Source organism: Taudactylus pleione, unplaced genomic scaffold (assembly GCF_031769625.1).
Source record: "Taudactylus pleione unplaced genomic scaffold, aTauple2 ptg000046l, whole genome shotgun sequence".
NCBI classification, from domain to species: domain Eukaryota; kingdom Metazoa; phylum Chordata; class Amphibia; order Anura; family Myobatrachidae; genus Taudactylus; species Taudactylus pleione.
Genome location: NW_028284448.1, coordinates 11,250,287 through 11,273,400, shown reverse-complemented (window position 1 = coordinate 11,273,400; position 23,114 = coordinate 11,250,287). Strand labels below are relative to the sequence as shown.

General features: G+C 45.9%; 1 protein-coding gene across 1 annotated transcript in view; it reads left to right on the top strand.

Annotated features, from left to right (window-relative positions):
- SLC22A16 (solute carrier family 22 member 16) overlaps positions 1-23,114 on the top strand; it is a 73,478-nt gene that overhangs the window by 39,052 nt on the left and 11,312 nt on the right. The window contains exon 3 of the mRNA XM_088460481.1: positions 16,971-17,088. Within this exon, the coding sequence (XP_088316607.1) occupies positions 16,971-17,088 (118 nt within the window). The remainder of the gene's footprint in view (positions 1-16,970; positions 17,089-23,114) is intronic.

Here is a 23,114-nt window from a genome sequence, read left to right as displayed (position 1 = left end):
TAAGTGGGAACAGCCCGAGAGAAACCTGTGATATCGTTTTTTGCTAAATAGTCTCTAAGATTGCGACATCTGGTATACCAGGGACGAATCCTAGAATTCGCTAATGACGCCTATTCTAGGTCGGATTGCATCAAAAGCCATAGTTGTTTGGCCTTTCTGCTACTGCTCTTACTGCTTGTGCTAAACCTGTTGACCCAAGTAATCACATTCTGATCAGGGGATTTAATTGCCGGCTTTAATAAGTCATTGCGGTCAACAGATAGAGCTTTTAACTTGAATTAATTCATTCAGAGGGTATCCTCTCTCAACAAATTTGTTTATCATTAAATCAAGTTGTTCGTGTCTTCCCTTACTCTCACTAGTAATTCTACATACCCGGAGCATCTGTGAGTACGGTAAGCTCCGGAGTGTGGAAATAGGGTGGAAACTGTTTTAAGTAAGGTGTTGCGGTCAGTCTGCTTAACATACAAAGATGTCTGTAATTGGCCCAAAATAGATGTCATGTTCCTTGATGTTAGGATTACATCTTTTCGTGCTGATAGTAGAAGTCAACTTGGCTGGTTCATCTGAGGAATTGTGTGACAAAATCAAGTTTTGAAATATTTTCTCTGTGCCAGTCCAAAAGATAAGAATGTCATCTATGAATCGTAAATACAGATAGATGTGCTGAGTAACGTTGGAATTAGTAAAAAAATAATCACTTCTCCACTGCGTACATATAGGCATTTGCGTACGATGGGGCCACACAGGACCCCATCGCACATCCAGCCAATTGTACAAAGAACCGCCCATCATGCATAAAATAATTGTGTGTGAGCGTAAACGCCAACAAACTCTCACAGTTCGACACTGGGCCCCTTATACAACACATTGTCAGTAATCAAATTTCTCACTGCCGCAAGTCTCCCCCCCCCCCCCCCTTCCCCTGTGGAATACAGGTGTAAAGAGTTAAGACATCAACACTGCAGAGGAGACAATTATGGAACTGTGTGATGGCCGATAACTTCAGTAGCAACGATGACGTATCCTTCAAATATGTATGACGATTCTTAATGCATAGTTGCAACAGAGCATCAAGATAGATGGCTATAGGTTGGCACAGAGACCCATGGGCAGAGATAATAGGCCTGCCCGGGGGACTGTGCGTTCTTGTGAATTTTGGGAATGGTGTAAAACACCGGCACAACCGGGGATTCCACACACAATGACTGAACCACCTCTTCAGACCATAACCTCATAAATAAAGCTTCTGTAAACATCTTATCTAATTCTTTTTTGAAAGCACAGGTAGGATCTGAAAGTAAAGAACCATAAGTGGAAATATCAGATACTTCATTATCATCCAATATTATGTTTCTGTATTCTGTGGGTGTTATTTTTTTTTACACTGATTGATGTGGCTCTGTGGTTTGTATACACTGGCTCCCTTCTTTTGTATGGTTGCCATGGCTGCATCCCTAACAGACTCTGGGGTCTATTTACTAAGCAGTATTTGGCTGGCACCTTATCACTTTCTTATCACTTTTCACTCTGTCTCCTAACATTGCTTAGTAAATAGACCCCTCTGTCATCTGTGTGGATGGCAGAGGCGCTCCCTAGTGACGTCTATGGAGGCGCGTCATTGGTTGCCAGCGTGTCTCCGTGGGTCACCAGAAGTGCGACTGGCGTCTTTGGTTTATGGGGAGGAGGAACCACGTTGTCCTGTCAGGTATTTAAGTGTATATGTTTGTAATGTTTTATTGTATATCAGCGTCTTGAGAAAGGAGATTTGACCTCCGAAACATCGATCTAATAAACCGGAGTTTATTTCACCATGATTGAAAGTCTCTGAGTGCCGCCTTCCTGGATATACAGTATATTTGGAGTTTTGTCCAACCCTAAAGGAGAGCACCGGAGCAGTTATTGTGCCAAGCACAGCCAGTTGAGTGCCGGTCTATATCTTATGAGGATGTGAGTGCGGATTTCCTATCTATATGTAGTATAATATTTGCATTGTCAAAAAAAAAATTATGTTCCATCTGGAACATATAAATGTTGGCGGACAAAGGTGCCACACAAGACCCCATAGCGCAGACAAGAAACTTTCTCTTTAATTCTAGACGTTGGATAAACCGTGAAATGTCAGGGCCCTTATAGTGACTGTTATTCATGAGAACCCTCTGGGCAGGTCCCAGGCCTGCATTGTGAGGGATGTTGGTGTATAAACTGGAAACATGCAGTACCAACAGAAAGAGGGGTCACACTGTGTAGTTAATTAAGAAATGTGGTAGTGTCCTAAAAAAAAAAAAAGGAGCTCAAGGACTGCACAACTGGCTATAAGAAATGATGTAAGTATTGAGCAGCCAGCACAGATCACACTGATCTATGCAGTGATTCTGCATAACACGCTGCTGGTGAGGGGATCTATTTTACTCTTATACTTTGCCCTCAGTTTGCTCCATTTACGACTGTGTTTGCAGACCCGATTCTCCAGTTTATGGAAAGTACTTGCAAGTTGGGTTGATGGTGTATTGAGTTTTATTTCTGTCTTCAGCTGTGTTTTGCAGATAGATTTGTGTTTGTTTGTTTTTTCACAAGTTTGCCTTTAGTAAATGTGTTTGAACATCAGGGTAAACTCTCACGGGAATGCAAAATCTGGCAGACACGATTCTTAGTAAACCCAGGCCCAAGTGTTTTAGAATCCCTTACTTAAACTGCCAATTCACTCTGTCCAAATGCATATTCAGCACCCATAGACCGCAACAGGGCAGGGGTGTTAGACATATGGATATGGTGAACATTGAGATCAATAACCTTTTTGTGTGTTATCCTGAGTCTCCTAGCAAGGGGAGAACCTCACTTAGGCCCGTATTCAATATGTTTTCACACCCGCGATACTTTTTCGCCTGGTGGACTTTTTGCCTATATCACGTGTGGAAACTTTTCGAGCGATTCCCCGTATTCAATATGAAAGTACGCGAAAACGGCACCCGGCTATACTTGTCGGAAAGTCCTCTCCAGAATGGGGTAATCAGCCTGGCAGCCCCCAAAAGATGCACTGACTGGGGGATCACTATGGATACCCCCGAATTGGCCATGCTGAAGGTATTTGGTGTCTTTAAATGGTCTCAATAGGCGCTGTTTTGCATATTTGCAGTGGTGAAGAATAGCATTTTGTTTTATTTTCTGGAGAAAATAACTCGTCCCTGCAAAATTTGGGTACCTGAAAATGGGGGTCAGCTTATTTTAAAGTTGCTAAAGTATCGTTTAAAAATACGGGAAAAACCACTTGCTGCAAACACATGCAACCAAAAACACAGCTGGGGCATACTTGGGGACCCCCCTGGAGTCTACTTCGCTAGTTTTTTACTTTGTCCCCCAACTTTTTTTTTTTAGCCCCCAAAATGAAAGTAAATTTTTTGGGGTGTTCTTAAATCTTTTTTAAGAATTTTTTGATGCAGTTTACCTTTGGGGGACTGTCTTAAGGCTACACGGGGTTTCCGCAACGTTGCACCCCAAAACACTAATTCGGCACTTTTTTCCGCCTGCTATTCATAAGCAAAACTTTTTCTCCTATTACATTGCATTGACTTTCCGCCTAGGCGGAAAGTCTTTGAAATTGAATACAGCGATACTTTTCCGCCTGGTGACATGACGTCATCAGTGAAACTTTTTTGCCGATCTTGGCTTTTCGCTCCAAATTGAATACTTTCTTAGTGTATATCAGATTTGGGAGAGCCTCTTCGAAGCTGTTTGCTAACAATTTAGAGATGTATTTAATGTCCCCATTTAACAAGGATTTTGTCTGATATCTGGAGAACAGGGCGGTGTTCTTGCCTTCCTTCGGGCAAAATGGGGTTGGGCAGAAAAATAGGAAGTATCTGAATTAGCTTTTAAAAGGGGAGGGGCTAATTTATCCTTGCATGTTTTATAATGGAAAATGTATCTGGTCCTGGACTCTTCTCTGAAGGGGTAAGAGCTATAGCCAGATCCTATTCCTGGAGAGGGAAAGATTGGTCAAGAGCACGGGTGGGCAATAAATGGCCCTCCAGCTGCTGTTAAGCTACACATCCCATCATGCCCTGCCACAGTTTTAGTATGCCTTGATGGCAAGGCTTGCTGGGATGTGTAGTCCCATAGCAGCTGGAAGGCCACTTATCGTCCACCCCTTGTCTTGAGTAAGGACCATCTCCCCAGGCAGTTTGGAGAAAGTGACAGAGGCCAGATAGGCCAAACTTTTTTTTCCCTAAAGAGGGTCTCGTCGACAGATTGTGTAGCATAAGATAGATGATAATGATTAGAGTAATATACATGGAGGGTACAGGCTGTGCCCCCCTTGGTGTGATGGACAGTGCTATGCCCATTCTTGAATGAATAAAAGTCAGTGAACATTAGGCCCTGAAATTCCTGGCTAATAACTTCCTTGGTTTATTTTCACATTGGTAATATCTATTCCAACATTTCTGGCATGAAAGTTTAATACTGTCATTTAATACGTTGTTCAGGGTGGATCTAACCTCAAGTAAATCAAGAGCCAAGCTGAATACATTTCCCTTGAGTAAAACACTTCTGAGTCTCCCATACTGTGATTGTAGAAGTGGTACTGTTGTCACTGAGAGAGATGTACACATCTAAAGTGGCAGCTAGCTGTGCTGCGCAGTGTCCTGCAAGACTATTATTGAACTGCTAGGCAGGTGTGTCACACAGATGTATGATGAGCAATATGGGTGCATCATCTGACCAAGTAAAGCTGGGTACACACCTAGAAGATATATCTGCAGGTGATGGTTGTTCACACACACTGAACAACTATTATCTTCCTTCTGTCCACGGGTCGCTTCAAGACCCCCCCCCCCCCCTGCTGCTGCAAGTGTACGGGCGGTCGGCTGATCGCCCATACACATAGCACAATGGACAGATACAGTATATCTGCAGATATATCTGCCATCGGCTGTGCAGCACAGCAGATGCAATATGTCTGTGAATGACAAATCGCTGGTACACACTGGCTGGCGGGCATACAAAATATTGGCCGATCAATTGATCGCCCAATATATCTGCCAGTGTGTACCCAGCATTAGGTAAAGTATGTAGAATGGATTCTAAAATAAAAGTACCTTTAAATAAGTGAACTTGAGCTCATGGCCTTCACAGGCAAGAAGATCAGCCAGCAGCAGGGGCCGATCATAAGGATCGTCCATGACTTACTGCTGGCTGGGAGGGGGAGAGAGCAGGGGTGGTGGAGCTGCTGCTGTGCAGTCTGCTTAGGATGGTAGGTGCAGGGGAGTAGCGAGGGTGGCTCCAGTGGAGCACCTGCTCCAGCCAGGGCGCTGGAGATCAGCCATCCGACGAAGGGCAGAGCACCTGCTGAGCTGAGCGTGAAACACAGAGATCAGTGCCTCCAGACAGGGGGCACAGTGTGGACGGAGCGGCGCTTGTGGCTCCGCCCACACCACGCCCCCCCAGTATGGGCGCACTGATCTCCAGTTGAATGGCTGATCTCTGGCGCCCTGTAACAGTAAGGAGGGGGAAAGGAGATCTGATTAAGGGGGAATATCTGTGTTTGTGAAGGGAGGGGAGCTTTAAGTGGAAGAGCTGTGTGTATGAGTGTGTGCGGGGGTTGGTCTGTGTGAGGGGGATAACTGTGTGTGGGTGGAGGGAATCTGAGTGAGGGGGAGCGCTGTGTGTGTGAGAGGAGGATTAGTGAGGGGGGAGAGCTGTGTGTGAGAGGAGGATTAGTGAGGGGGGAGAGCTGTGTGTGTGAGAGGAGGATTAGTGAGGGGGGAGAGCTGTGTGTGTGAGAGGAGGATTAGTGAGGGGGGAGAGCTGTGTGTGTGTGTGAGGAGGATTAGTGAGGGGGGAGAGCTGTGTGTGTGTGAGGAGGATTAGTGAGGGGGGAGAGCTGTGTGTGTGAGAGGAGGATTAGTGAGGGGGGAGAGCTGTGTGTGTGTGTGTGTGTGTGTGTGTGTGTGTGTGTGGAGGATTAGTGAGGGGGGAGAGCTGTGTGTGTGAGAGGAGGATTAGTGAGGGGGGAGAGCTGTGTAAGGGGGAGAGCTGTGGCGGGGTCTGAATGAGGGAGGATAATTGTGTGTGTGTTTGAGGGGAGGAGATATGTGTGAGTGGGGAGAGCTGTGCGAGAAATGTATACACTGTACTGTATGTACTTATAATATGGAGCCCCAAGGCAGTACTTTGCATAGTGCCCTGTGGGATCTTAATCCGACTCTGGGACTGAACAGAAGGGAGGAAGGGTAGAGCCCCGGGCAATAACAAAGAGGGAGGAGGAGACAGTCCCCTCCTATTATCACCCCTGGCTTCTCCTCTTTTGAAGTGGGTCTTACCTACCACCCTGGCCCTGACGTTAGCTGGCCCGGTTTGCACGGAGGAAACAACATGGCGGTTGTGTCCCTGCTGCTGAGAGGAGGCCTGAGCCAGATGCTGCTGCCTGGGTCACGGCACCCATGACTGGGAGAAGCCTGAGCGGTAAGTCTGGTGAGGTCACACCTGACTGCTGTTACACCAAATGCCAATGAGGGGCACTACTATGGCATGTGTATAAAGGGCACTAATGTGGCATAATGTGTTAAAGGGACACTACTGTGGCATAACTTAAATATTGTTATGCATAGTGTGAGTAAGGAATACTACTGTGGCATAATGTGAACTATGGACATTACTGTAGCATAATATGAACTGTGGGAACTACTGTGTAGCATAAAATGAAGAAATAGCCAAAACTGTGGCATAACGCGAATTAATGGGCACTGTGTGGCATAACGTGCATTGTGGCCATAATTTTGTAACAATGTGAATAAGGGGCACTACAGTGGCATAACATGATTAAAATACACTACTGTGTGGCATAATGTGAATAAGGGGCACTACTGTGTGGCAAAACCTGAATTGCGGGCACTACTGTGTAGGTTATTTTCAGTTGGTGGAATTACTTTAGTGGGTTGGAATATATCTAGCCCTCAATGTCGAAGTTTGATACTGCCCCTAATGTTTAATTTTAGTTTCCTTTAATTTGCCCCTACATACTGGACCCGCCCCCTACCTGGTACACTTGGGAGGGGGGACGTGGTAGCACACACACATGCTCCAGGCGCGATGGCTACAAGCTACACCCCTGAGTAGGTGATCCTGCCTGTGGCTGGGAGAGAGAAGGGAAGCTACAGGTTCCATGTGCTAGTGACCATGCCACGCAAATGGATAACAGTCACAGTGGTATGTATTTTGTGGGATTAATAAATGTAGGGAAAGCAACTAAAGAAAGAATCACAAAAGAAGGGTCACCCCCCTCCCCCTTCCAGTATCCATAATTCAAATTATATTCAGTTTATGGTACCAGTTCTATCTGCTTTAAAATAAATTGTATTGATTGCCATAAAACAAAGAATTTTATTCTTGGTGAAGTTGGCTCAATAGAAACTGTGTGGCTCATGAAGTGCAATTTTCGCACCTACAGCTGACAGTAATATGGTTATGAATTGGCCCCAAAATATTTATATAATACATTCTATTAATAGAAAATTGTCAGGTTCTCTGCATAGCCCAGAGATTTGTTTTAATTGCATCATATGCACAGAATAGGAAAGACTGCAATGTACATTAACATATTTGAGGGTTAAAATGTTATAACTTGTCTTTGTCCCTGGAAATTGGCAACAGTTGGCATCTGTTTACTACATACACAAGTTATTTTCCACAAAGGTGCAGAAAGATGTCTAAAGAGAATTTTTTAAAAACATGAATGCAATGCATTGATCTGAAAACATAAAGTATCCATTAATATATCTTATTTTCTTTAACAGTTAATAAATTGTTACTTCTCTAACCTATCTTGAGATTTGTAGATAATTCTGTTGTAGTAATTTTGGCCTTTGCTTGAACCAGTGGATGCAGGATTAGTGTACCAGATCTCCGGGAATAGCTGGCCTCATTAGTTTCTCTGGCAGACACAGCAAGGGTGAAATGTCATGAATATTTATGTATAAACAGGTTTTTGGATTCATTTGGACTGTAGCTCAGCAGTCCATTTGTTCCGAACTTCACTCAATTACTTTCATATCTTTTTATGTCTGTCAAAGAATTGTTAATATTGATTCAGCTTTATTAATCGTTCCTGCGAGTTTCCATTCACAGCTGTACATTATAACACTTTGGTTGGAAGCACAACAGCAAAATATACACTGATCAGCCATATCATTAAAACCACTGACAGGTGAAATATATATATATATATATATGGGGCACTCTCGGTTCAATGAGTAAAGTGTCGGGGTGCCTTCCTTACAATCATGTAGTAATCCAGTGTCCATAAAAACGGAACAGGCGGCATTCCCACGGGCTTCATAAACAGATGAAGATCCTTTATTGACCAATGTTTCAAGGTTCCACAAGCCTTTTTATGGACATTAGATTACTAATAAATAAATATATATATATATAATTAGGGATGTGCAGGCTCGGTTCTACTCGGTTCCGTTCGTTTTTTTTTCCCGAATCTTATTGGGTTTCAGCTGTCATGAGTTTTGGATAGCCAATAAGATTCGGTAAAAAAAACCGAACTGAACCGAGTAGAACCGAGCCTGCACATCCCTAATAAATATAAAAAAAAATATATATATATATATATATATATATATATATATATATATATTATATATAATGAGGGTTGTCCAAAAAGTAATGCCTAAATGCTCATGACTCTGAAATAATGTGCAATATTTATTTGAAACTTTGTAGTTTAATATGTCTGCTAGCTATATATGTATTTTTGTTTAGGTAGTCCAAGAAATACCATGGAATCCAAGATGAAACAAGGAGCCGTCATTGAATTTCTGGAAAAAGAAGGCTGCAGTGCTACAGAAATCCACAGAAGACTGAAAAAAGTGTATGGTGAGCGTACAATTGACTATAGCAATGTCAGAAGATGGATGAAGCATTTTCAGTCGGGAGAATCATCCGTGTGCGACAAACCTCGTGGTGGCAGACCATCAACTTCAGTGACAGCAGAGAACCGACACAAAGTCGATGCCATGTTTCAGAAAGACCATCGTGTGACCATCAGAGATATCAGTGGTGAACTTGAATGTAGCCATGGAACTGTAAAAACACTAAACAATGATTTGGGATATCGTAAAGTGTGTGCTAAATGGATTCCAAAGCAATTAACCAGGGATCATAAGGCCCAGAGGGTGGAAGTGTGCAATGACCTTTTGACCAACTTTGAAGCCAACCCTGAGACGTTTTTGGAAAATGTCATTACAGGAGATGAGACCTGGGTATTCCTTTATGACCCAGAAACAAAGGCCCAATCAGAGCAATGGAAACACCCAAGTTTACCTAGGCCAAAAAAGTTGAAATCACAGCGATCCGTAAACAAAGTCATGACCACATTCTTCTGGGATTGCCGAGGTGTTGTTCTCATCGATTACTTGGAACCAAACCAATCAATCAACAGTGATCGATACATTATTACACTTAAGAAGCTGAAAGAAGCCATCCGCAAAAAAAGGTCAATAATTCCATTGTCAAATGTCATCTTATACTACGACAATGCCAGACCTCACACTTCGACGGCAACATCTGCGGCCATTGCCAAAATGGGGTGGGCAATAATGCCACATCCACCATACAGTCCTGATTTGGCCCCTTCTGATTTCATCTGTTTGGCCCTCTCAAATACTGTCTCCGGGGTCAACATTTTGAAGACATAGAGGTTGTTAAAAACGCCATACGTTCCTGGGTTAAACACCAACCACTTGAATTTTTCCAAAGTGGGTTCACAGCTTGGGTTGAGAGGTGGAGAAAATGTTTGAGGGCAGATGGTGAATTATTTGAGTAGAGTCATTCTGTTACTAAGACTTCACAGTATTTTACTGCAAATTTTCGAATCTGTATCTATAATAAAATTTGAGTTGTGAGCATTTAGGCATTACTTTTTGAACAACCCTCGTATATATATATTTTATCCCTTACATTGCAGGGTAATAGTGTATTTTATATTTACTATATTAGCTCTGATATTTTGGTGTCACGCCCTTGGATGGTGTGACCGTGCACCGGCGATGGATGATGCATGCCTATGTACGTCATTCATTACAGCCGCCCTTGAAACTGCACAAAACAGGGGGCGTGGCTTTGCCCCCTATCGCGTCTGGCGTAGAAGGGGTTCATAGTGACGCACCAGGTGTCACCACTCCCGGTGATGCCAGTGCATAAGGTTGGCCTCTGGTAATGTGCATATGAAGCAGTTAGAATCAGAGGAGGCTCCAATTAGACACCTCAACCTTGGGGTAGGTAGGAACGGTATGCAGTAAGGAAACCGGCTGCCTTAATACCGACAGCCGGCTGCTTTATCCCGGCGTGGGATAAATGACCGGCGTCTATATCTAGACGCCGGTCATTTACCCCACGCCGGGAGACCGGCGCTCGGTATCCCGATCGAAGGGATGCCGGGCGCTGCGAGCGGACAGCCGCAGGGGGGGAGGGTTGGGTTTAGGGCACCCGGGGGGGACTTGGGGCTAGGCACCCCCTGGGAGGGTTAGGGTTATGCTAGGGGAAGGGGGGGTTAGGGTTAGGCACCCCTGGGGGGAGGTTAGGGTTAGGCACCCCTCGGGGGGACTTAGGTTTAGGCAGCAGGGAAGGGGGGGATTAGGGTTAGGCACTTGGGGGGGAGGTTAGGGTTAGGCACCCCTAAGGAGGGTTAGGGGGCTAGGTTAGTTTATACTTACCTTAGGGACGATCGGGATTTCCAGCGCTGTCGGGCTTCTGCTGCCGGGCTCTGCTGATCTGTCGGGCTGCCGCTGCCAGGAATAGAACTGCCGGGCCATGCGGCAGCCGGGATTCCATACCAATTCCGTAGGAACGGTGCAATAGGTTATAATATAACTCTACATATAATGATGACACTAGCTGGGAGCTTAAACAGATATTAGCTTTCAAAATATCAAATAATTACACTTTAAAGAATTCACCCGCTTGTCAGTTTATCCATAGCTATCTGAAGGTGGGTATTTTCATACATATAAGATGTGGTAAAGACCACAGAGGAACAACAGGGCAGAGCATCATCTAGCACAAAATTCTTATTGACCTTGAAGATAAGTGAAAAGAGGGGATAGTGGGCCCGATTCAGACCTGGACGCTAAGCCGTACACTATGGGCGATTGTCACCCGTATGCGTCAAAATAAGCATGCGCGAACCAGTCACTGCGTCCAGGAATCGTGTGCTTGTAGTAAACAGACTGGACACTACTTTGAGTGACAGTGCCGTTTGTGGGAGGTAACGGGAAGGTGCTTGTGAATGGGGGAGTGGTGGTGCGAACGCAGGCGTGTCTGGGCGTCAAAAGGGAGTTCAATGGGCGTACATAATTAGCATGGAGGCGTCATTGTACTCGTCGCTTGGTTGAATTTCAGCCTGCAGTGATCGCAGTGCTTGTGGCGGGGTAGGGTCTACCTCAAGCACTGCGTGCAGCGCCGATGGCTCTCGATGTTACTGATTAATCATACACTTCCTGGAGTTGACGTTGCTAAGAAAGAAAAGTGGATGTCTTTATACAGGCGTGCGTTCGCTATGCCATCGCTCTCTAAGACATAGAGGGCGTCCTTAAGCCAGACAGTGCGATCACGGATTTTGCATACCCGGCCCCTGACAGCAGCGAGAGAGCGCAGCCCAGGTCTCAATGAGCTCCTGTGTTGGATAATGACATTGTACAGTAGATGTGAATAGGTATAAAGAGCGAAGGTAACTGAATCCACAAATTGATAAACCTGGCGTAGACTCTGAAGGTACGAATCGTTAACTATTCCGGAGGACTGCCCACCCTATGAGTTACCAATTAAAGGAAGAAAATTGGACTTTGACACTGTTAAGCGCTGACGAGAATGAAACGTTTTCCAAGCCTCCCAGAAAATGACGCAGCATATTCTTAATTAAGATATGGAAATTAGCCGCATATATCTGGGAGGGATGGAAAGTAAAATACATACCAAGGTATTTTAGAGGGGAGGTAGCCCACTGAAAAGGAAAACTGACAACCCACCTCATATGGGTCTGTCTATAAAATGCTAATGCCTCCATTTTAGATGTTGATTAAGAAACGAGATATAAAATAATAGTCCTTGAAAATGTTTAGGGCATCTGGGATTGCCTGTCAAGGGTTGTGAAAATATAATAAAAGGTCATATGCAACAGCAGAAATTTTAAGTTTGATGGTCCTATAGTGATGCCTTGCCAAGTTGGGTTTTTGATAAAATGCTTGATTCAAAGGTGCGTATCCACTAGACGAGAAAAATTAGCGATTGAATGATTACGACATTCGACGCGCACTCCAGCTGGTCATTGCCGGCAATTGTCATCCCCTGAACATGCAGGCCAACCTGCTAGATATCGACAGGTTGTGCATGTTTGGCGATGAATGAGGGTACCTGCACTGAACAAAATATCATTCAGTGTGGGCACATTATCCACTGCACAGGATGATGAACAATTGTACGATTACAATGTTGTAATCATACAGTCGGTCCACTCTCGTGTAGTGGATACACACCTTAAGGAGTCCAAAATGAGGTTGAAGAGGAGAGGAAAGAAATGACATCCCTTTCTATACCCTTACTGGAGGAAAAAGGGCGAGTGTTGAGTCCATTCACTGTAAGAAAAGCCATGGGGTCACGATACAGAATTTGAAAGACTGACAAATGAAAACCCTGTATGTGAAAGACCGTTAACAAATGGGACCATGACACTATATCAAACGCCTTATCAGCTTTGCAGTTCACAACAGTATAGTTGTGTGCTCCAATCATATGGGAGTGAGTCATGGCTGCTATCAGTTGACAAATATAGTGCACAGAGGAGCGACAAGTCAGTGGTAACATCGAGGAACATCGGACCCATACGCACAGTTGTGATTGAGCTGACCCTGACTCACAAACTGCGAAACTTCCTGTCACCATCTAGACCTCTGGCTGCGTATGCCATCGCAGGGGCTTAATTATGCACACCCCTGTAACAGCCTTCAGGCACACCTGCATTCCTTCAACCACTCCCCTCTCCACTCCCAAACGGTGCTTCCTGTCAATCACTCTGTGATGGCTCTGCGTATCTGCTGCATTCGTGCATGCGCAGAACACAAACATTGACGAGGTGCGTGCGTCCGCAGACTTGCAATCCAAGCTGAATTAGGCCCTTTGTTCGGCTAAGAGAATACAATAATTCTGGCTTCATTAAAACCCACAAGGAAACCATTACCATCCATAATGGAATTAAATAAAGATGTTATAATAGTTGAAGGGATAATAATTCATACTCTGCACTGAGTCCATCCAGGCCTGGCATTTACCATTATGGAGAGTCTTAATAACCATTAGAATCTCTGTTTCAGTCACCAGTGCCATCAAAGAGTCACTATCTAAGTCGGACAACTGAGGGAGTCCATCAGTCCTAACAAACTGCATTCCCAATGCCGGATTGTCTGTAGGTGTTGTGTCCATGGATTCATAATATGAATTGGGGTTCGAAAATTGTGTATCATGGACTAAACGAAGATGTGGAATGTGTGTCTGCTTATGTTTGGTTTTAATGATGTTGGCCAATAGTTTCCCAGACTTGCTGCCCCATCGGAGGTATCTATTTTTTGGTAATCAAGATTAAGCTGGGCGCTCTCTGTGCACAAAGGACCTGATTCAGTGGCACCATAACTGATTTAATGAGCCATTCGCAGTTTCACCGTACCGGCCGTGTACTTACACGTGCATGGCTTAATCTTTGAGACAAGCATATGCTACTGGCAGTATCAACCAGGTAGCTCTCGGTCCACGCTCTGAATCAAGGCGTCCCTTTTTTTTTTTTTAATTCCGGCCTCCAGGTCGCTTGCACAGCTGTGGGTAACCACCCACAACTTGTGCGAGCGGCCTGGCAATGGTCGCGATTATCGCGACCATCGGCATTGCGAGGAGACTCTTATGGTAGGGTCTCAGCACTCGCAATGCCAAGTGGACTTCCTGCTCTAATAGAGCAGAAAGTCCACTACTGACATCACGAGTGATGTCAGTAGGGCCACCAACAAACGGCAGGTGTTCCTTCGGGAACGCCTCCGTTTGTACAGCCTCCCCGCCTACAAAACAACATCGTCAGCCGCCCCGTTTTGTTGCGGGCCCCGGAGCGAGTGATTTCTAACTCGCTACGGGGCTTGCGCATGCCGCACGTGCGCATTGGCCCACCATTGACCAGCTTGCGAGCGCAATGTGCGCGCGAGTGGATCTGAATCAGGCCTAAAGTGTCATGTAACTGCTGAGCGTCTTTTTCAGCAAAAAGCAGGGCTGTGTTGCAAAAATATTTGTATCAATTCTGCATACAGTAGATGATATAAGGCTGCAATAGAATTAGACATGAGCAAATGTATATAGAAATCATTGCTAGAAAGAAAGATGTGCAATTTGTTCAAAATGCTTTAGTTATGCATGCATTTAACATTGTATACCTATTATAATATTAGTTCTTCTTTAATATTGCACCATATTTACCAAATTTGAAATCCTATCCTCCGAGAGAGCTTCTGGAGGAAAGACGCAGCTGACCACTATAGGAAGCAGGGTCAAGTGCTCTTGTTACACAGAAAAAAGGGATTTGCCCTCCAGCACACTGTAGCAAAATCAACAAAACATACTTAAATCCTACATGATAATAGAGATTCAGAGGTATTCGTTACATACATTTGCTCTTGTTGTTAGGGGGGCGGGGCTGGGCTCCCACATCATTTAGCCCCATTAAATAATGTGTTTCAGCATCATTTTAGCCCCTCCCCCTTCCAGGGCCGGATTAAGGTCTGTGGGGGCCCCTGGGTAACAAACTTGTGGGGGCCCCTTATGCAATGTCCCCAGTAGCAGTGCCCCCAGTAATGGTCCCCCCTATGCAGTGCCCCCAGTAATGGTCCCCCATATGCAGTGCCCACTGTAGTAATGCCCCTTATGCAGTTCCCCCAGTAGTGGTCCCCCTATGCAGTGCCCCTTATATAATGCCCCCAGTAGTGGTCCTCCTATACAGTGCCCCCAGTAGTGCCCCTTATAAAGTGCCCCCAGACCCAGTAGTGGTCCCCTCCTATTGCCCCCAGTAGTAGTAGTCGTCCCCCCCCTATACAGTGGGGACAGTAGTTGTCCCCACTATGCATTGACCCTAGAAAACACCCCCCCCCCCAGTGCCCCCATGAAGCGGCCCCCTATACAGTGACTCCTATAGCGGCCCCCCTATGCAGTGCTCTCTGTAGTGGCACCCTCCCCTATGCAGTCCCCTGTAGCTGCCCCCCCCTATGCAGTGACCTCTGTAGCGGCCCCCTCTCCTATGCAGTGTCCCCTGTAGCTGCCCCCCCACATTGCAGTGACCTCTGTAGCAGCCCCCTCCCCTATGCAGTGTCCCCTATAGCTGCCACCCCATGCAGTGACCTCTGTAGCAGCCCCCTCCCCTATGCAGTGTCCCCTGTAGCTGCCCCCCCACATTGCAGTGACCTGTAGCAGCCCCCTCCCCTATGCAGTGTCCCCTATAGCTGCCACCCCATGCAGTGACCTCTGTAGCAGCCCCCTCCCCTATGCAGTGTCCCCTGTAGCTGCCCCCCCTATGCAGTGACCTCTGTAGCGGCCCCCTCTCCTATGCAGTGTCCCCTGTAGCTGCCCCCCCACATTGCAGTGACCTCTGTAGCAGCCCCCTCCCCTATGCAGTGTCCCCTATAGCTGCCACCCCATGCAGTGACCTCTGTAGCAGCCCCCTCCCCTATGCAGTGTCCCCTGTAGCTGTCCCCACCATGCAGTGACCTCTGTAGCGGCCCCCTCCCCTATGCAGTGTCCCCTGTAGATGTCCCCCCATGCAGTGACCTCTGTAGCGGTCCCCTCCCCTATGTACACACACACACAAAAAAAAAATCACCACTTACCTGAATCCCCGCTCCCGACGCGACCGCCGCTGCCCGCTCTGAGTCTGGGCTCTTCCACTGCACTATGGGAGAGACGTCAGCGTCATGACGCATCTCCTATTATCAGCAGATGCGGGGGGAGCCGGAAGTCGGAGCTCATGAGTGAGCTTCGGGCGGCTCCCTCCGTTGTGCAGCAGCCAATAAGAGTCTGTGTGACTCTCATCGGTTGCTGTAACATACACACAGCTGCCGCCGGCGGCTTTGTGTATGTCACTGTGTAGTGTAGACTGCGCGATCTACACTACACTAGCGGAGGGGACTCTAGTGGCGGGTGCAGACAGCGCACCGCTGCTAGTGGGGGCCCCTCCGGGCGTGGGGCCCCAGGGACGACCGCCCCTGTCGCCCCTCCCTTAATCCAGCCCTGCCCCCTTCATACGCACCACAATTCCCGGTAATTATCTTCCCCATTCCCTCCACTTCACTAGGACTTGGGCAGGATGCGGGAGATCCAGTTACTCTTCCAGGGGGGTTACCCGAAAAATTGAGAGGCTCCTGCAACTTCTGGGATAGTAGGTATGTATGCTAGGTAGTGACAGGGTATAGGAGGTTGACCTGCTCTTCAGGAAGTCCATGGGACTCCCCAAAAATTTGAGAGTCCTTTTGAGATATTTGGGAGAGTATGCAACTATATATTGTATTTATCTGTTGTCAAAATGTGTCTAACAATCAATTGTGTATGGACCAATCTGATGAGAGTATTTCTAAAATAGTGAGCAGACAAATTCTTTACTTGTTTTGTCATTGTTCACTGTTTAGACCTTTCAGGGTGCAGTGTTAGCTAAGGCTAATCTATTTAGCTTCAGTTAGGAATCTTGTGTCACACACACTGGAGCCTGATACTGTAGATCAGTCAGCAGATGTCTACAGAAATAGGCTGATAACAGTCATCTATCAAAAGCATTTCTAAGCAAGCATGCCCGACAGTGACACACACACACACCTGCCACTTTGATGGAATAATATGAGTTCCTATTATGTTTGTTTTAATTATAAAATACAAATTTTTCTCCTCATCTCCAGAGTGGGAAGACGACCAATAATCTGGATCACAAGCTCATGCCAGTTCATATTCGGTGTTGTTGTGGCATTTACCTTCGACTACTACAGCTTTGTCATTGTTCGTTTTTTCCTGGCCACGGTGTGTTTTTCTTTTATTATATGTTACAGTATTCCAAATCCTACAAGTAAAAAACTAGGTAATTAGAGCCTGAATAATTTTCAATGTTGAATGTTCTGCTATTAGGTTCAGCGCTAATAATAAGAGAAACCAACTGTTTGCTCAGGAGATATTGCTTACTCATTACACCGTTTATGCTGTGTTTTATCTGTGCATGCTGCATGCAGGGATGTATACGGTTAGGTCAAAGCACTGTTTACTTGCCTATATGTACACATTTCCCATTTTAAATATTTGCAGAGAACTTTGCACCCAGTTAATCATAAAAACCTAAATGTGCAAATGGCAGATATCAAAACTAAATTTTCTAGAAGAGCGAATTTCACCAGCATGTAATTTAGGAGACCTTTTCAGTTTTTAGCTATGCCCATCACTTGTAGCTCATCTCTCACTCAATCTAATTTGTATATTTGCATTTTCTGTTCTGTGTCTGGAGCACAATTGTGACTAGGGGGCCTATTTATCCATAACATGATGTAAAAACAGCAATTTCTGCAACATTTTATGAGTAGTTGCTTTGTGCTAACAAAGGCTAATTAGCTCTGCAGATCACAGTCCCTATCAATGCGGACTACGATCTGACCCCTATGTACCAAATACTGAAAAATTAAGTTGTTTTGAATTTAGCCCTGCAGGTTTTACCGTTTTTGCCATCCTCAGATGGGGAAACCGTTTTATACCTGTGGAGGCACATGCTCAGTGTCCGATTCCCCGTAGGAGTCGTTCACAAATGTGAAAGACTCCCCTGAGTGCGGCTGGGATCTAACTCGCAGGGACAGTGGTTATTGCTACCATTGTCCCTGCGAGTTATCTTTAGTACACAGAAGTGCAAGTTTTTATTAAAATGAAAAAATCTGCATAGCAATACAGAACTGCTGGGATTATTATGTAGGACTCTAGATCATCATGCAGTACATACAGGGTTCATCCAGCCACCAGTAAACCACAGCACACATTTTCCACTTTGCAAAAGACTCCATATCACAGTGAACAGCTAAGCATAAACCAGCCAAAAATGCATACCTGTTACCAATGTGGATTGGGAAATGATTATAGGTAGGTCATGCCAACCGTTCAATGAAATCAAGCCCAAATCTCCACAAACCACACCCATTACCTATAAGTCCACACTGCTTTGGTTGCTGAAACTTTGAAGTCTGGGGGGAGCAAGTCTGATTTTTCCTAGAATAATTCATTTTAGGAAATATCAGCGGGACGTGCTCTGGGACCCCGGCGGAACCCCCACTGAGGACTGATTAAGCAATTGGATGTTTCCAATTAACTTAATTAGTCCTTAATTACTCACCTTCCAAAGCGGAGTCATTTGCATCCAATGTCGGGAGCCAGGTCTTCTGCAGCAGGGTGAGTATGTGAGTGTTTGCAAGTGACCCCCGTGTGAGTATATTCCCCCCTGCAGCTAGTACTGGGAAAACTACATCTCCCAACAGCCCTTGTGCTACCCAGCAGCCCCCTCCCCAGTGACAAAATGGAGGGGAGGCCACCAGGAGCTGTGTAGACCACCTGAGATCCTCGGACAGGTTAGTATCAATTTTGTTTTTTTACGTTCCGCAGGGTTTTCAGAGCTGAAAACCCTGCAACCACTTTTTTTTAATTGGATACGGGTATCGTCAGCACGCATACCCGCAGTAATCCAATATTGGGGGTTTTTTACCTCGTGCCCAATTGAATCATCCCTTAGGCAGTTATGTAAATGGTAGGAAAGGAGTAAAAACATTGAATCATCTAATCATAAATGTCCCTAAAACAGGGCTCGACAAAACCCGGGGGCCAGGTCGCCATGGCGACCAGATTGGTTGCCTGGCGACCAGATTTTCAGCAACCCCCGGGCCCTGTAGTCAGTGGCGGGCTGGGCCGGGGGGCAGGGTGCCATGTGCCTGTGACACAGACTGCACTGTGCGTGTAGCGCTGACCGGACAGAGTTCGGTCAGCGCTACACAGTGACTGACAAACACACAGCCAACGGCGTGTGTTTGTTTTGAGTGGCAACCAATGAGAGTCTGTTAGACTCTCACTGACTGCCGTTGCGCTCCATCTTCCGGCTCCTGCAGTGGGTAATGGGAGAGACGTCATGACGTCTCTCCCATAATGCAGAGCGGCCCGGCCCGACGAACGGAGGAGCGGATGGTGGCGGCGAAAGCAGGGATTCAGGTAAGTGTTTTTTATTATTATTATTATTACGTGTGGCACTACAAGGGGGAGAGCACTACTGGGGGCACTAAAAGGGGGAGAGCACTACTGGGGGCACTAAAAGGGGGAGAGCACTACTGGGGGTACTACAAGGGGCAGAGCACTACTGGGCACTACAAGGGGGATTACTACTGGGGGCACAACAAGGGAGGGACTACTACTGGGGACACTACAAGGGGGGGACTACTATTGGGGGCACTACAAGGGGGGATTACTACTGGGGGCACTACAAGGGGGGGACTACTATTGGGGGCACTACAAGGGGGGGACTACAAGGGGGGACAACTATTGTAAGCACTACAAGGGGGAGAGCACTACTGGTTGCACTACAAGGGGGGTGGGACTACTACTGGGGGCAATGCATAGGGGGGCCACTTCTGGGGACACTATATATGGGGACCACTACTGGGGGCACTGCATAGGGGGTGTGGCCGCTACTGGGGCACTGTATAAGGGGGGGTGTTACTAGGGCACTGTATAGGGGGACTACTACTGGGGTCAATGCATAGGGGGGCTACTACTGGGGGCACTGCAGAGGGGGGACTACTACTGGGGGCACTGCATAGGGGGGACCACTACTGGGGGCACTGCATAGGGGTGCCCAAAGCATATTCTTGCATCTGGGCCCACCACTCTCTAGTTCGTCCACTGCCGGCGGTGTCTTTGCTTGCCCGGGGTTTTTTGGCTGCAGAGGGGTGGTCTTTCTGGGGGATGGTTGCCTGGAGAGGTGGGTTAGCTGCTCAATAATGTGGCTGCGTGAGGGTGGTTTACCTGGGGTACCCTGTTAGTGGTGTGGCCATTGGGGTTGGTTGCCTGGGGCGTAGGTGCTCAGTAATGCTGCCCTGGAGGAAGGGGGGGTCTGGCTCCTACACTTTCATCCTGTCTCCTAGGTTTTAGAAAAATTTGTCAAGCCCTGCCCTAAAACCTTACATTTTATGTAAGATATCTTATATGTTCGAAATCTCATGTTAAAAATAGAAATAGTAAAAGTAAATATAAAGCACCTTATTCTTGGTACATTTTTAGTTTTCTTACAAACACAATCAAAATGTTCATAATATAGATAATTTCAGTTTTATTTGATTAGTATTAATTCCGTTTGAAAGTCTAAAACACACATGCAGCTCAGTCTGTTGGCAACTGTACTTCGTGATTTTACTACATAATATCATCGACCCTTACAATAAGTGATATAGTACAATTTAAGGGTGATGTCCTAGTAACACAAATTATATATTTATATACATATATATAGTTTATGGTTGTGAAGGAGATAACCTTTTGATTTATTATAGCAATGAATCATTTTTGAATATGCCTCGATCAGCCTCACACATTCTGGACTTTCTATCCCACTTTTTCCTGCAAAAATGTTCAAGGTCAATCAGATTGCAGGGGGATTCTCTGTAGGTCATTCCACAGATTTTCAAAGAGATTTGAGGTCAGGGCACAGACCAGGTCATTGCATGAATGTGGATACTATGTGGACCAAAGAGTGTGTGTGTGTTTTTTGCTTCAGTTCTAAGTGTGTATTGACTGTCAGGGCATGCTGTCAATTGTGGTTCCACAAGTGCGATCATGCCTTGGCAGCCATAAAATTGAGTTATTACAGGACTTTTTGCTATTTTATTACTCCACAGCCACAGCCTAGGTGTGTTTGGGAAGAACCTAAGTGCTCTTAACATGTGGCTCATTTTTCCTAGAGGGATGAGGGTTCATTTCTTTTGTGGACCCGATCCCCCTAAGGAATTCAGCCACTTGCTGAACAGGCTGTAAGACATTATGGCAGTGGAACGTCACACTGGGTGTCCCCAGGGAATACATACGATGGCGGTTCTAATCCAGACAGCGGCATCCTGGCAGAGGAGGAAATCCTGATCGTCAAAGGTAAGTATTTACCCCCTAAACCTAACCCTCCCTCGGTTGCCTAACCTTAACCTCCCCCCAAGTGCCTAACCCTAATCCCCCCTCTAAGTGCCTAAACCTAACCCCCCTTCCCCGCCGTCTAAACCGAAGTCCCCCAGGGGGGGGGCCTAACCCTAAGCTCCCCCTTCCCCTAGCCTAAACCTAGCCTCCCAGGGGGGGTGTCTAACCCTAAGTCCCCCCCCGGGAACCCTAAACCTAACCCCCCCCCTCCACCCCGTGGCTGTCCGCGGCCGGCTTACCTTCGATCAGTAAGCCGGGTGTCGGGCTCCCGGCGTAGGTAAAATGACAGACATCGGGATATCGACGCCTGTCATTTAACCCCTTGCCAGGATTAGACAGTTGGTAAGCCGAGATTCCGTCCATCAGCTTCCCGACTGCTTCCCGTCCCCAGCCCAGTCTTTCAAACTCCATTGCTGGTAGTAACTCCATGCTGATTGTCCTTTCTATTCTGCTGCTACCATGCTAGGCTTTCATCGCTAATGCTGGTGACACCCTAGGGGAGAAGACACAATTTTTTTTAGTATTATTTATTTTTTTAATAGCAGAAAACATGCCGCAGAAAGCAATCTGCAAGCAATATGTGGGTTTTAAATCCGTGGACAATCCCGGCAGCTTGGCTTCTCACCCCCCATTGTGGTGATTTGCAAAGTGTAATAACAGGTCAATTTATTTTCATAGTCTAGTTATTACAAAGAAACAATTGAATTCATTGGGCATAGATTAGGTATAAGAAGACTGCAGCATATAATCATATGTATAGTAATAAGCTGACCATGGCTGCCTAAAAGACTGTCTATGAGATTGGTGCTTTGTATTCCACTGTGCAAGCTAGTTTCCATTATGAAAGTTTGTGAGTTTCAAAAAGTGGGCCTAATGCGCTTTGTCTCTTGCAACCTCTTCAGGGGAAATAGTGTGTACAATTTACTTACTAACACACATGATGTGGTCACATCAGATGCGACCAGGGCAATCCGGGCTTTCCACAGTTGCATGTGATGTCTACCCCCAGAAGAGATTCTTCCTGCAGTCCGAACTCGCATGGTTGACTGCAGTGGCGGCTCCTTGCAGTCACAATGATCTGCAAATGTCATTTTTTTAAAATTAATTTTTAAATCTCCCTGAAGACAGTGGTAAAACAGTAGGATTTTGCACATTAATACTAATGATAATCTAGTTAATGCAAAGTGTTTTGTATACATAAGTTGCATTAATCAATTCTACAAAAGCAGGGAAAAATTTACATTTTCAGCTGCTTTTATGGAAATGTACGTGTCCGGGCCATTCATCAAAAAGGTAATGCGGGAGATATCTGTGAGCTTACCTTTCACTTCCGATGTGGCCCGCTGTCCCCATACACTAGTATGGGGACTGAAATTCATCAAGCTCCGAAGCTTGACTTCGGGAGCTCTTGCTATCTTCAGATGGCGTTTGCTCCCGCAGCACACACACCCTCGGGTTGCGAAGGGGGATCCTTTGTGCGCCTGCGTGGTCATGCAGTCACACTAGCACTGCCGAGTCGACAGTGCTAGGTTTCACTGCTCCGAAAGAAGCAGTGAAGCCATTCGGGGAGACAGCTGATTTTCGGGTAAGCTTTCCGAATTGCTTCGGTGCTCGCAGTGAATTATGTTAATTATTGGGGTCCACTAAATACAAGTTAGATCTTAAAAATGGCAAGGACATGACATTTTGTAATAAACCTTTTTGGAAACATTCAAAATACAGTTCTCCAAATAACTGAACAAAGAATGAACACAAATGTTACTGTTGAATCTTATTTAAAGTTTCTGTTCTTTAAATATAGAGTCTGATAATAGCATATGCAAAAAAACATTGTTTGCAATGTCCTTTGTCTT